The 13,544-nt window shown below is 42.3% G+C and overlaps 1 protein-coding gene across 4 annotated transcripts in view; it reads left to right on the top strand.

Annotated features, from left to right (window-relative positions):
* HOMER2 (homer scaffold protein 2) overlaps window positions 1-13,544 on the top strand; it is a 115,199-nt gene that overhangs the window by 78,807 nt on the left and 22,848 nt on the right. For all 4 annotated transcript variants that reach the window (XM_005307244.5, XM_005307243.5, XM_065559361.1 and 1 more), the window contains 4 exons: window positions 1,656-1,748; window positions 8,229-8,368; window positions 10,007-10,163; window positions 13,102-13,212. In XM_005307244.5, the coding sequence (XP_005307301.2) occupies window positions 1,656-1,748; window positions 8,229-8,368; window positions 10,007-10,163; window positions 13,102-13,212 (501 nt within the window). The remainder of the gene's footprint in view (window positions 1-1,655; window positions 1,749-8,228; window positions 8,369-10,006; window positions 10,164-13,101; window positions 13,213-13,544) is intronic.

Genomic DNA, 13,544 nt, shown 5'->3' on the forward strand with positions numbered 1-13,544 from the left:
ATTAGAGCATAAGCTTTCGTGGACTACAGCCCACTTCTTCGGATGCATATATATGCATCCGAAGAAGTGGGCTGTAGTCCACGAAAGCTTATGCTCTAATAAATTTGTTAGTCTCTAAGGTGCCACAAGTCCTCCTGTTCTTCTTTTTGTTTTGACACTCACTTTTTAGGGATTTCACCATTGTACTTCACAGATGACTGAGATTTCCCTTTGGTACTCCCTCTTTATAATCCATCTCAGTCCATCCCTCCCCTCCTTTTCAAGATATATTTTTATTGTGACAACCCTTTTCCCCCCTGCTAACTCTTCCCTTGTCCCTTTCTCGCATATAGTTCTCCCTTCTGTTCCTGGATTTTAGTGTAAGTGTAGTTTTTTTCACATTTGAATGTTTGTTGTGTTTTAGTTGTTTTTCATTATATATATTCTCAACCATCGCTCTGCCATGCCCAGTTGTTTCAGTGGAGAGGTGCTTAATAGATTGATCTATTCAGGTGATTTTAAAAAAATCACTGTTGGAAGGAGGGGGAATGAGCTACACTGAAGTAATAAAAGGTGGCTTCTACATCTTGGATGCTATTTAGGGAGGGAAATATACCTGTCTGAAAGGCAATATGGCTGACTGTTGAGCAAGTTTCATGTTGTCTTCCCTTTCCAATATTAGAAATTTCTCTACAATAAATTCATGTAAGTTTGAACTGCCTTTGGTAGAAGTGAAAGACACAGTCAAAGTGTTACAGACACCCTCCCTCATACTGAATACTTTTTATTTAAATACCTCCCTTCTCCACTTCTTGAAACTGTGTTTTTTGGGGCAGGACCCACAAAATTAAATGGTTATGTTAATAATTGGGGTTTGCATATAAGACCAAAACAGCAGAATGAGGCCTTTGATTTATAAGGCCTTAGGATGGGCCTTTCAAAAGCACCAAGGTAATTCGGAAGTACAAAGACTACTGGAACTTGGTTTTGAAAATCCCATCTTTAGATTTAACTATAAAACCTTTACTGCATTTTTACCTGGGGATTTGAATTAACATTTTATGTGAACAGAAACATCCAAAGCTTTTATGTCTTCAGACATTGTCTAATATCTTTATTTTTATCAGCCATAAGGTAATAAGACTTTTAAGAGAGAGGCCATTTGCTCCCACATTCCTGCTTTATTTTTGGGGTGGAGGGGTTACCTTAATTTCACTTTCCTGTTCCTTTATGACACCCTGTCCTCAATCCCCCAAATGTCTCTCAAGCTCATTTATATTCTTTCCTTCAGTTGCCTTTCCCTTCAGAACAAAAGACATTTGATAACCCTTAATCTAAACCTACATCTTTTATCCTCAAACTTCAATAAATGATGAACATTTAAAAAAAAAATCACGTTCACTTTTTCCCCCAGACTTTTATTAGTAATTTCTAAAGAAACTATGGAGATATTGCCCTGCTTTCAAAACAGTGACTACCATCCCTTTTAAGGGAATCTGTTTCTAATTCAAATCAAGCACACACTTAATGTTTCATATCTAAAATTTAAAAATTGCCATAAGCGATTGTATGGTCATGGGGTTTTGCAGACTACAAAGAAACCATATAAAGATACTATTCTGAACAGTTAATGTGTCCTAAATAATTTTAATAAATATACTTCATGCATTTGTCAGTTTGCAGAGAAATTCCAGGAAGTAAAAGAAGCTGCCAAACTAGCAAGAGACAGATCTCAAGAGAAAATAGAGACCTCAAGCAATCATTCCCAAGTAAGTCATTTTTCTGTACTCTCTCTCTATATTGTGTGTATATATATATATATATATATATATATATATATATATATATATATATATATATATATATATATATATATATACACACACACACGCACATGGAGGAAAAATGATTTGAGACTAGCTTCAACAGTGGAATATACCTGCTTCTGGCAGCTAGTTTAAAGTGTCAACAAAGAAGATGGTTAAATATCATTGTTAACTACTGGTCTTTAACATTGCCGGAGGAATATTCTTTTTCTTGTGTGCTCTCTCTCCTTCTCTTTCTCATTTAAATATAATAGTCTTTTCAGGAATTTACTGAGTTATAATAATTTTTAAAAATAACAAGGTCATCTATATATTCTTTGACATAGTTCTTCATTGTGGTGGTCACTGAGGACTTCGCCTCACTGCAGTATTTCAGCAATCAATAAATGGAATCTGTTGTAACGCTTGCTTGTGCCAGTTGCCCAACTCATTTTTGTGTGTGGTTGGGGCTGTGTTAGAGATCAGTTTGTACAATGTCATGTAGATAGTGTAGTTTGAGTTCTCATGTATTTCATTATCCAAGTTTGGTGATTCATAGATGTTGGGTAACTATAGTTTGTCTGCAGGTAAGGCTTTACCATCCCTTACGGTGACTGGTGGAAAGGGAGTTTATAATGTATGGCCATGGAGTACACCTGTCTGGGACAGGTTTCAGAGTGGTAGCCGTGTTAGTCTGTATCAGCAAAAAGAACGAGGAGTACTTGTGGCACCTTAGAGACTAACAAATTTATTTGGGCATAAGCTTTCATGGGCTAAAACCCACTTCATCAGATGCATGGGGTGGAAAATACAGTAGGAAGATAGATACATACATACATACACACACACTCGCACACACAGAGAGAACATGAAAAGATGGGGGTTGCCATACCAACTCTAACGAGACAAATCAATTAAGGTGAGCTATTATCAGCAGGAGAAAAAAAACTTTTGTAGTGATAATCAGGATGGCCCATTTCAAACAGTTGACAAGAAGGTGTGAGTAACAGTAGAGGGAAAAATTAGCATAGGAAAATAGTTTTTAGTTTGTGTAATGAGCCGTCCACTCCGTCTTTATTCAAGCCTAATTTAATGGTGTCCAGTTTGCAAATTAATTCCAGTTCTGCAGTTTCTCATTGGAGTCTGTTTTTGAAGTTTTTTTGTTGAAGAATTGCAACTTTAGGTCTGTATGTCAATTTGCAAACTGGACACCATTAAATTAGGCTTGAATAAAGACTGAGAGTGGATGGGTCGTTACACAAATTAAAAACTATTTCCCAATGCTATTTCCCCCCCTACTGTTACTCACACCTTCTTGCAGAGGTGAAAGTAAGCTGGTACGCCCCGGTACGGAGTAGCGGCAAGAGCCAGTGCACCGTACCTGGGCAGCCCGGCTTCCCCAGGCGGCAATTTAAAGGGCCTGGGGTCCCAGCAGCGGCTGGAGCCTCAGGTCCTTTAAATTGCCGCCAGAGCCCCGCTGCTGGAGCCCAGGGGTAGTGGTAGCCGGGCTCCGGGGGTTATTTAATGGTAGAAGCAGGGGGGTCCTGGGCCCTTTAAATAGCCCCCAGAGCCTTGGAGTAGTGGTGGGGCTCCGGGGCTATTTAAAGGGCTTGGGGCTCCCGCTGCCTCTATGGCCTCGGCCCTTTAAACTGCTACCGGAGCCCCAGGCTGCCACTGCAACCCCAGGGCTCCAGCAGGCTCCAGCGGCTATTTAAAGGGCCCAGGGCGGTAGAGGCAGGGGAGTCCCGGGCCCTTTAAATAGCCCCCAGAGCCCTGCTGCCGGAGCCCTGGGGTAGCAGCGGCAGCCATGGTCTCCGGCAGTGGTTTAAAGGGCTGGGGCCTTAGCAGCGGCCGAGCCCTGGGCCCTTTAAACTGCTGCTGGAGCCCCCAGCTGCCGCTGCTACCCCAGCGGGGGAGGGGGAGGGCACTTACCGGTACAAGGCAGGCTTGGGCTGGCTCTGATCCCTCCATCCCTGCCCCTTCTGCCTGAGGCCCCGCCCCTTCTGAGAGCCAGAGCTGGCCCCAACCCAGCCCCGTACCGGTAAGTCCCTATTTCTACTTTCACCCAGGGCCGGCTCCAGGGTTTTGGCCGCCCCAAGCAGCCAAACAAACAAACAAACAAAAAACAACAACAACAAAAAGCCGTGATCACGATCTGCGGCAGCAATTCGGGGGAAGGTCCTTCGCTCTGAGCAGGAGTGAGGGACTGTCCGCCGAATTGCCGCATTTGCCGCCTCTCTCCGGAGGGGCCGCCCCAAGCACCTGCTTGGTAAGCTGGTGCCTGGAGCCGGCCCTGCTTTCACCCCTGCCTTCTTGTCAACTGTTTGAAATGGGCCATCCTGATTATCACTATAAAAGTTTTTTTTCTCCTGCTGATTATAGCCCACCTTAATTGATTTGTCTCGTTAGAGTTGGTATGGCAACCCCCATCTTTTCATGTTTTGTGTGTGTGTGTGTAATATTCCTACTGTATTTTACACTCCATGCATCTGATGAAGTGGGGTTTAGCCCACGAAAGCTTATGCCCAAATAAATTTGTTAGTCTCTAAGGTGCCACAAGTACTCCTCGTTCTGTCTGGGACAGTTTAGTTTAGAAAGACGCCACTATACCCACTGTTGATTGATTGTTTTTGTTAGAATATGTTGAAATCAAGTTTTATCACAAGCTTTGTCATAGTCCCTTACAATAATTCATTATAATTCCATGAAGTCTACAGCTAGCTAAGAATTAATCCTTGTTTAATGGGAACTCATTCATTGTGTTTTGCATAAAAGTGTTGCTTTGGAGGAAAGTTAGAATAACTTCTATTTAGCGATTACTTCAACTGCACAATCAGAAGTGCCTTTATGACATCAGTGAGAACTGCTTAGTGTTCATTTCTTCTGAAAATCAATCCCCTTGTTTAGGTCCCTACACCAGCCTGAGATTAGATGCTTAAAAAAAAAACAAAAAAACCCACCGTGGCCATTGAGTCTAATGTAAAGCAAAGGAAGCTAACTGACACTGCTAAAAAGTGTGTGATGTTAATCTCTTGGGAGTAGGAAAGTCTTTTTTTTTTTTTTACTTCACAACTTCCAGTAGTGTTTCTTTGCTCTAGTAGCTTAAACTGATTTTAAAATATTCTTCTGGAAAATTTTGCGAACTACAATTTTGTAAATCATTATATTTTTTCTCTTTGAAAAGAGGCTGCCTTTTGCCCCCAGAGCACTTCATTGTGATAGTTTTTTATTACTGTTCTGTGTTTTAAATGTTCTTCTCTAAATATTACCTCTACTGTTACAATGTGTTAGTCTAGTATGCCATAAAGATGTGATGCATGTGAGAGCTGGTAAGAGACTGGTCTTTATTTCCTGGTCTCACTGACTTGACATGGGACAAGGTTACAAATAGCACAGATGTCAGGGTCACTACTCACCAGTCCCAGTGGCTACTGGTGCACACTGGTGGTATCGCTAGGCTCAGGTAAGGAGCGATCTGTCATTACTTAAAGGGAATCAGAAATATTCTTGCTTAGTGCAAATATATAACGTGACATGGTATATAATGTGACCTCTTATGATACCTATATTTACTTGTACCGATAAAGTCAATGTGAAGATAAAGATAGGACTGCATTTTGATTGACAAGAAGAGAAACTGTTTTTTACTTCTTTATCTGGGTCACAAACAGTGGCATCCCAAACAACAGCATTACCTCATATAGGCCATGCCAGGCAATCTGCCATTGCATTTTGTGTCACATACCTACTATGTTATGTCACAAAAGTAAATGCTTACTTCCTTTCAGTGACACTGAGCTTTTTGCGGGGGGAGGGGAGAAGGAAGTAGGCATGTGTTTAAAAAGGGAAACAAAGATGCTTTGTGTGGGGCAATTATAGACCAGTCAACCTAACTTTGATACCTGGAAAGATACTGAAACCAATTATGAAACAATCAGTTTGTAAGTACCCAGAGGGATAATAGGGTTATAAGAAATAGCCAGCATGGATTTTTCAAGAACTAATCATGCCAAACCACCTAATTTCCTTCTTTGACAGGGTTACTGGCCTAGTAGATAGGGGGAAGAAGTAGATGTTATTTATCTTGATTTTAGTATGGCTTTTGACATGCTCATAAGCAAACTAGGGAAATGTGGTCTAGATAAAATTAGTATAAGGTGCACAGCTGGTTGAAAGACTGTTCACAGAGGTAGTTATCAGTAGTTTGCTGTCAAACTGGGAGGGCATTTCTAGTGGGTTCCCACTGGGTCTGGTACTATTCAGTATTTTCATTAGTTACTTGGATAATGGAGTGGAGAGTAGGCTTCTAAAATTTGCAGATGACATCAAGCCAAGAGGGGTTGCAAGCACTTTGGAGGACAGGACTAGAATTAAAAATGACCTTGACAAATTGAAGAATTTGTATAAAATCAACAAGATGAAATTCAGTAAAGAGAAGTGCCAACTACTACAGTTGGGAAGGAAAAATTAAATGCACAACTTCAAAATGGGGAATAACTGGCTAGGTGGTAGTGCGGATTCTGGGGGTTACAGTAGGTCATAAATTGAGTCAAAACTGTGATGCAGTTGCAAAAAGACTAATATCATTCTAGGGTACATTAACAGGAGTATCATTTGTAAGACCTTGGAGGTAATTGTCCCACTCTACTTGACACTGGTGAGGCACAGCTGGAGTGCTGCGTGCTGTTCTGGGCACCACACGTCAGGAAGGATGTGGATAAATTGGAGAGAGTCCAGAGGACAGCAACAAAAATAATAAATGGGTTAGAAAGCCTGATATATGAGGAAAAGTTTTTAAAAAACGGAGACGCTTCCCCGGGGGTTCCCAGGATTGCAAAGCTCCTCATTACTACCTGCCCTTAGTGTGAGGCAGGCTTGTCTGTGCCTGCTGGGGTCAGCTTAGGGTGACCAGATGTCCCGATTTTATAGGGACAGTCCCGATTTTTGGATGTTTTTCTTATATAGTCTCCTATTACCCCCCACCCCCGTCCTGATTTTTCACATTTGTTGTCTGGTCACCCTAGGTCAGCTCCCCAACTCCAGAGGCCATGGGCAACACAGGCTCTGCTCTTTCTCTTCCGGTTAGGCGCACTCTAATCCTATAGCTCTCCGAGAGTCCCCCTGGAGTGACCAGCTGCTGGTCTACTACACACAGGATTCACAGATTTGCTGCTCCCAACAAAGCAGTCCACACCAGCTTACTAGCTTCCCTTCAGGTCACCACTCGATTTGACACACAGCACTTAAATAACGTTTATAGTGAAAACTAGTAAGAATTTACTTCACAAAGTACAGAGATTTGAGAAGTAGCAAGTAAAATATTGGAAACAAATAGTTGCATGTAAAATAAAATCATAATGTGCATTTTAAATCCTAGACTTAACTACCAAGATACTGTTCTGTCTAATTAAATTGAGCTCATCCAAAGTCTTTGCAGTATTTTCCAACCAGGTTGGCCATGACCCTCCTTTCATAAGGCAGAACACGCTGACAGTTTGTCTCCTTGTTGAAGGATCTGGAATGTACCTCAGTACTCCCAGTTATGCCCCAAACATCCATTGTCTTTACTTGTAAACAGGATACCCTCATGCTTTTTTTGTTTTTTCCTGCAGCTTTCCTCTCTTGTTGAATCTGCAATCTTCTGCTTAGCATCAGGCTCAGTATTGCAAATAGGCCTCCACTGCAAAGCAGACAATACAGAATAGACGCATGAGCAGCCAGAGAGAGAGAGAAACATCTTTTTTTCCCTCCTACATGACAGAAGCTTGTTTATCACCTTCTGGTGACATGCTTTAACTCACATACCTTACGATGAAAATTTTCAGTACCGATACATAATTCCTTAAACATTATGCATACATATAATAATTATGATGATGACCCGTGGGCTCTTGGTTCTTGGTATATACCTCACGTCACCTTCTGGTAAATTTGATATACATACATCTGCCACAGGGGATCCTGGTAAAACTCTATAAACATCCTTGTGCCCTCTGCCAGTTGGCACCAAGAGGTTTCTGGGTCACATTGGGCATGCTTACTTTTGAAAAAGAAGATTGAAGAGGGGTCTGATGAGTCTTCAAATATGTTAAGCGCTGTTATAAAGAGGATAGACTCAGAGATCAATTGTTCTCCATGTCCACTAAAGGCAGGACAAGAAGTAATGGACATACCCTACAGCGTGGGAGACTTAGGTTAGTTACTAGGACAAACTTTCTAACTATAAGGGTAGTTACGCTCTGGAATAGGCTTCCAAGGGGATTGCGGAATCCCCCTCTCTGAAGATTTTTAAGAACAGGTTGGACAAACACCTGTGAGGGATGGTCTATGTTTATGTGGTCCTGCCTCAGCACAGGGGCCTGGACTTGATAAACGCTTGAGGTCCCTTCCAGCCCTACATTTCCACGATTTTGTGTTAACACTCATTTGTGCATTGTGCTGCAGGAATCTGGACGTGAAACACCATCTTCTACTCGGGCATCCAGCATAAATGGAACAGATGACGAGAAGGCATCTCATGGTGGCTCTGCTGATGCACATCTGAAAAGTGAGAATGACAAACTGAAAATTGCTCTAGCCCAAAGGTGAATCTCTTGTAATATCTAAATTGAATTGAATGCCTGTGCAGTAACTCTTCGGGGGTGGTTACGTATACATATCCAGGGATGGCTCAATAAGGAATCAGCTATCTGACCTAATTATTATACTTGTTAAAAGGCAAATACCAAGGTAGATACAGTAACAACTTATTTAAAAAATTGTTAGGCGATTTAAAAAAAAAGTGGTAGAGGGAGCTGTGTTATTGCCTGCCTATTACCCACGTTATTGTAAATGGAAATAAAAATAATCAATGTCCTATTTTAGCATAGCACATACAGTCATGTGTTATTCCTATAGTAATAAGGGGCTGTAACAGGGTTCACTCACCACTCTGGCACCTCCTGCTGGCTGTCATGGGAAGTAGGTCTGCATGTTAGTGTGCCCTCTTTGGGTGGTGCCTCACCGCCGTCACTCCTGCTCTAGGACCTATGTCTCTCCAAGGACTGTGGTGTCCTCTTCAGCGACACAGCCCTCCGGGAATCTGCAGTCTGCTGTTCAGCTGGGGGCGCAGGGTCTGGAGGCTGCCCGGCAAACCATGAAGCCGGTAGCACTCGGGCTTCGGGCAGCCCCTATGCCTCCGGACCCTGCACCCCCGGCCGGGCACTTCTCCTCCCTGGCTCCAGCTGCTCTGCTCCTCCCCTGACTCAGACTTCGGCTCTGTTTAAGAGCCAAGCTGCCCGAGCCAGCGCTACCGGCTTCGGGCAGCCCCCTTGACTCCGGAGCCCAGCCGCCGGCTGGGCACTTCTCCTCCCCGGCTCCAGCTGCTCTGCTCCGGCGGCGCAGGGTCCGGAGGCACGGGGGCTGCCCGAAGCCGGTAGCGCTGGCTCGGGCAGCTTGGCTCTTAAACAGAGCTGAAGTCTGAGTCTGGGGAGGAGCAGAGCAGCCGCGGGAGAGGAAGTGCCCGGACGGTATTTTTCCCGGACACGTTCGGCTTTTTGGCAATTCCCCCCCGGATGGGGGTTTGATTGCCGAAAAGCCAGACATGTCCGGGAAAAAACGGATGTATGGTAACCCTAAATATTTTATAGCTATATAGATATTTAAAATCAAACAAAAGAAGTGAAAGTATTTTACCTACAGAGTATATATATTTTTCTTGGCTTACTGTATAAAATACTATAGTATTATCTTTCATCCGGAAAGATCCCAACATGCTTTATAAACTGATATGTACACTATGTGTAGGTACCACCTGAAAGGCAGCCACTGTTTAACAATTCACAGCTACAATTCAGTACAGCTTAGGACAGGAAGTAAAGAATGCTGTAAAAATCCATGACTGCAAACACCACACATCTAAACTAAACCTCACATCTGGCACTGACAATAGTACTTTTGATTCCAAAAGCACAAGCTCCTCCTTCTTGAATTAATGGCACATCTATTATGCTAGATGTAGTAGCTTTAGAACTTGTATTATCTGTGGACTGTTCATTAGAGACAAGTGATCTATACACTTGAGCAGGTCCGATATTCTCTGACAGGGTCAATGTGCAGTGGTCATTCCAGTAGGATACTGTATCTAATTCAGCTTGCCACCCACTGTTGCAATCAGGTGTTCTCACAGAGTACTAAATGGAACTAAAGCATTAGTGAATCTAACTCTACCCTGTTGTTTTCAGTTCTTCCAATGTAAAGAAATGGGAAACAGAGCTGCAGACTCTAAGGGAGAGCAATGCCAGACTGACCTCTGCACTCCAAGAATCTGCTGCCAGTGTAGAGCACTGGAAAAAACAGTTTTCAGAATGCAAGGAAGAGAATGATCAACTCAGGAACAAGGTAACATGAGTGGGTTAGATAGGATAAAATGAACCCAGAGCACCATTTGAAATGCCAGAGAACCCTGGCTTGGGGACTCCTATCCTATTTCTCTTTCCTTGCCCCAAGCCAGTGTCCTCACAAACAGCCCATGCTGTATGATATTTACAAACATAACCAGCAGTACTAGGCTGTCCAAATACTAATCAAAAGCTACTGAGGACTCTGCAGCCAAGCACTGAACCAAGCAGAGGAGGGCAGTCAGCAGCAGCACCAAAGGTCAGAAGCAAAAAACAAAGTTCAGATTCCCACCAGTTATAAAATCCAGACCCAAACTCTTTGAATTATCATTTTGAAATATATATTTATTGTAATATTATTAATTAAGCTTTAAAAATCCTTAATATGGTTCTTTCTAAACCTTTTCCGATGCGCCTCTTCTCTCAGCCTAGGCAGAACAGAGACGGCAATGGCATCTCTTTTGTACTCATGTGTTGTGCTTCTCTGCTGCTTTGTTGTATTTTCTTGTGCTAGAAAGTTAAAAAGAGAGGAAGAATGGAGTAGAGGAGACTTAGATGGCTACTTCTTGCTTCCAGCATGCAGGAGGCAAAGAACTGGGAGCCAGTAGGTGGGCTGGGACTTGCATATCACCCAAGATTCCATGCTCGCTGGTTGGTGGAGCTATAATATTGTCTGTCCATGCTGTTGGGTAGGATGCGAGGAAAGAGAATTCCAATGAAGACGATTACCATAGTGTACTCTTCTCATAAGTTATTTAGCTATAGTATATTGATGCCGTGAGCTCACTCATTGTGGTAAAGTGGCTGATTTAACCCTGTCAATAATGCTAATTAAATCTCAAAATCAGACAGCTAAGTGATGACACGAGTTGTACCCACAATACTGTAAGCACAAAAAGGGAGGAGGAGGAGGAGCCAGGCTGAGAATCAGGCCCACCAGCTTAAAAGCCGCATATTTCCACTCCATAAGCCTGTTGGAGATCGTTGCCAAAAGCCTTTTTCCCTTCCTTACCGAGCGTGTAATTTCACAGCACTGTAGTACAGGGATCAAATGAAAACCACAAGAGAGAACACTTGGGAGATGTAAATTTAGATTTTTAAAAACCCTGGCTTAGAATAGTAGCTTGTACTGTCACTAAAATAATATGGTGCTATCTATCAAAAGCTTGTAATTGGCCCACGCACTGGTACAAGTCTGCTGAATACAGTGGAATTCAGTTTCCGTGAATACTGCTTGTAGTGATAATTTCAGCCTATTGATCTTAAGCTACTTTCCAAAAAGCTGGGGCTGTTGCTGCTGCTGTTTTTGCCTTTCACGTATACAGATCTCTGGGGCATTCAATGTATAGCGCAGATTGCAAGTGATTTTTGATTTTCTATTGTTTTCAGGGGTAGGTGTGACTTTCATTCCTTTTTGCATGCCATTTGGCTCCCAGTGAAGAATGCTATAGCTTGTGGGAGTGCCACTGATAGACAGATGTAACCTGTCTTACCTGTCTGTCAGGGCACTAAAATGCCTATTGGAATTCACTCTGTTTTGCAAGATGGAAATTGTATATCTGTTTGTGTGCAGTTTGGGGACGTCACTGTCAGAATGTGGAGATAATTCCCATAGAGTAAATCAGTGCTTCACAACAAGCTTTCACTGTATTTAGACTACCACTTAACCCATGCTGGGTGTCAAGATTGCCTGGCACTAATTGTTAGCATCAAGGTAATATTAGGTTGTTAGATAAATCTGGTTCCTAGAGCAAAGAGTTAATAGTTCATTGTCAAGGCTAGCAGCGAAGGTTTCTTTTATGTATAAGGGAGAAATAGCTGATCGAAATAGTAGATTACAGTTAAATAGCATAGCATGCAACATAAATTATTTACTCAATGTTTGCTTTTGTGTAATGTTACATAGGAAAGTTGCTTTCATTGACATGACCAGGTGCGAATGTGCCACTTCTCTCTAAGTATAGTCAAAAATTAGCAGGTTCACAAAAAGCTTCCTTATTCTGATGCAGTGGTTAAGGTACCTATAGCCCAACAGTCAGATGCTTTCTGTGGTTGATATAGCCCCACTGTCTGCATACAATGTCATTGATCTTCCTGCAGAGAGAGAGATTCTTCTTTGTTTTTTCTCTCAAGTAGGTTTCTCAATAGGCATTGGTGCTGCACCCGTATGGGGTGCTGGGAAATTCTTTCTCCTGTGTTAATTGGGTTAGACAGTTTTGCACATTGGTCTATCTTAAAATGATGCCAAGTACAATCCCAGAGTAACCCAACAGTGAGAATTAAAAATACATTAATGAGAGAGCCTGGTGGCCTAGGAGCAGCGCAGCACACAAGATCTGAGTCCAGAGGTGGCTAGAAGAAGTATAGAATCAGCAAGCTCATTCCCTGTCTGAGAGAACAAAGCACCATCTGTCACACTGTACCAATCCTTCTGGCTAAGTTTTAATGCTGTATCCAGCCCACTTATTCCTGCTGGAATAATAGACAGGCCTTGAGGAGATGATGTTGGGAACTCCAGAGAGCTTACTTCCTCATACCATATTTTTTAAAAAAACCCATAGATTATTGGCTCATACTTGCATAAAAATGGAAGTGCAAATGTATCCCATCCATTGCTCCTCATTACTTATTATGACATTCCAGTGCTTTGCACAGTCCCATGTAATTACATAAGGCACTATGTGAGATACAATAAATGCATCCTGTGAGGCTGCCTAGTATGTGTGTAAATGGGTTACTTTGTTGTTCGTCATTTTAAATATAACAATGGTAACTTTGATCTGTTGTACTAACTGGTATACTCTAGGGGGGGAGATCCTCAGTTGATGTGAATTGTCGTACCTCCATTGATTCCAGTGGAGCTGGAACGGTTTACACCAGCTGAGGATCTGCCCCTAGATTTGCAGAGAATTGGAGTTTGCTATGATCTTTTTTTAAAGATTGAAGAGCTAGAAGAACAATGCAATGAAATAAATAAAGAGAAGGAAAGAAATGCACAGCTGAACAGGCGCCTCCAGGAACTGGAATCAGAACTTCAAGACAAAGAACTAGTAAGTAAAATAAACTTAGAAATGGCACAAATTCTTTAAAGTCAGAGTGGGCCCATCTGCTTTTCACTACACAAAGCAACACATACAGTGTGTCACCCCAGTCAAAGGGAGCCCAGCGTTTAAAGTTACTGCTCTTTCTAGCTGCTGTAAGACTCTTTAGATCTCCAGTCATGTCCCCTAATCGCTTGTTTACAACACTGTAGGTTCTGAATTTTTAATCTGATTTGGCATTTGAGTTTGACAATTGTTAACAAAAATGATACTTCACACTTCTGAGGATCTCAGTGCCTCTTAAAACCATTAATTGGTTAGACAGCATAACACCTGCTGAG

The sequence above is a fragment of the Chrysemys picta genome, chromosome 10, assembly GCF_011386835.1.
Source record: "Chrysemys picta bellii isolate R12L10 chromosome 10, ASM1138683v2, whole genome shotgun sequence".
In the NCBI taxonomy this organism is placed as follows: domain Eukaryota; kingdom Metazoa; phylum Chordata; order Testudines; family Emydidae; genus Chrysemys; species Chrysemys picta.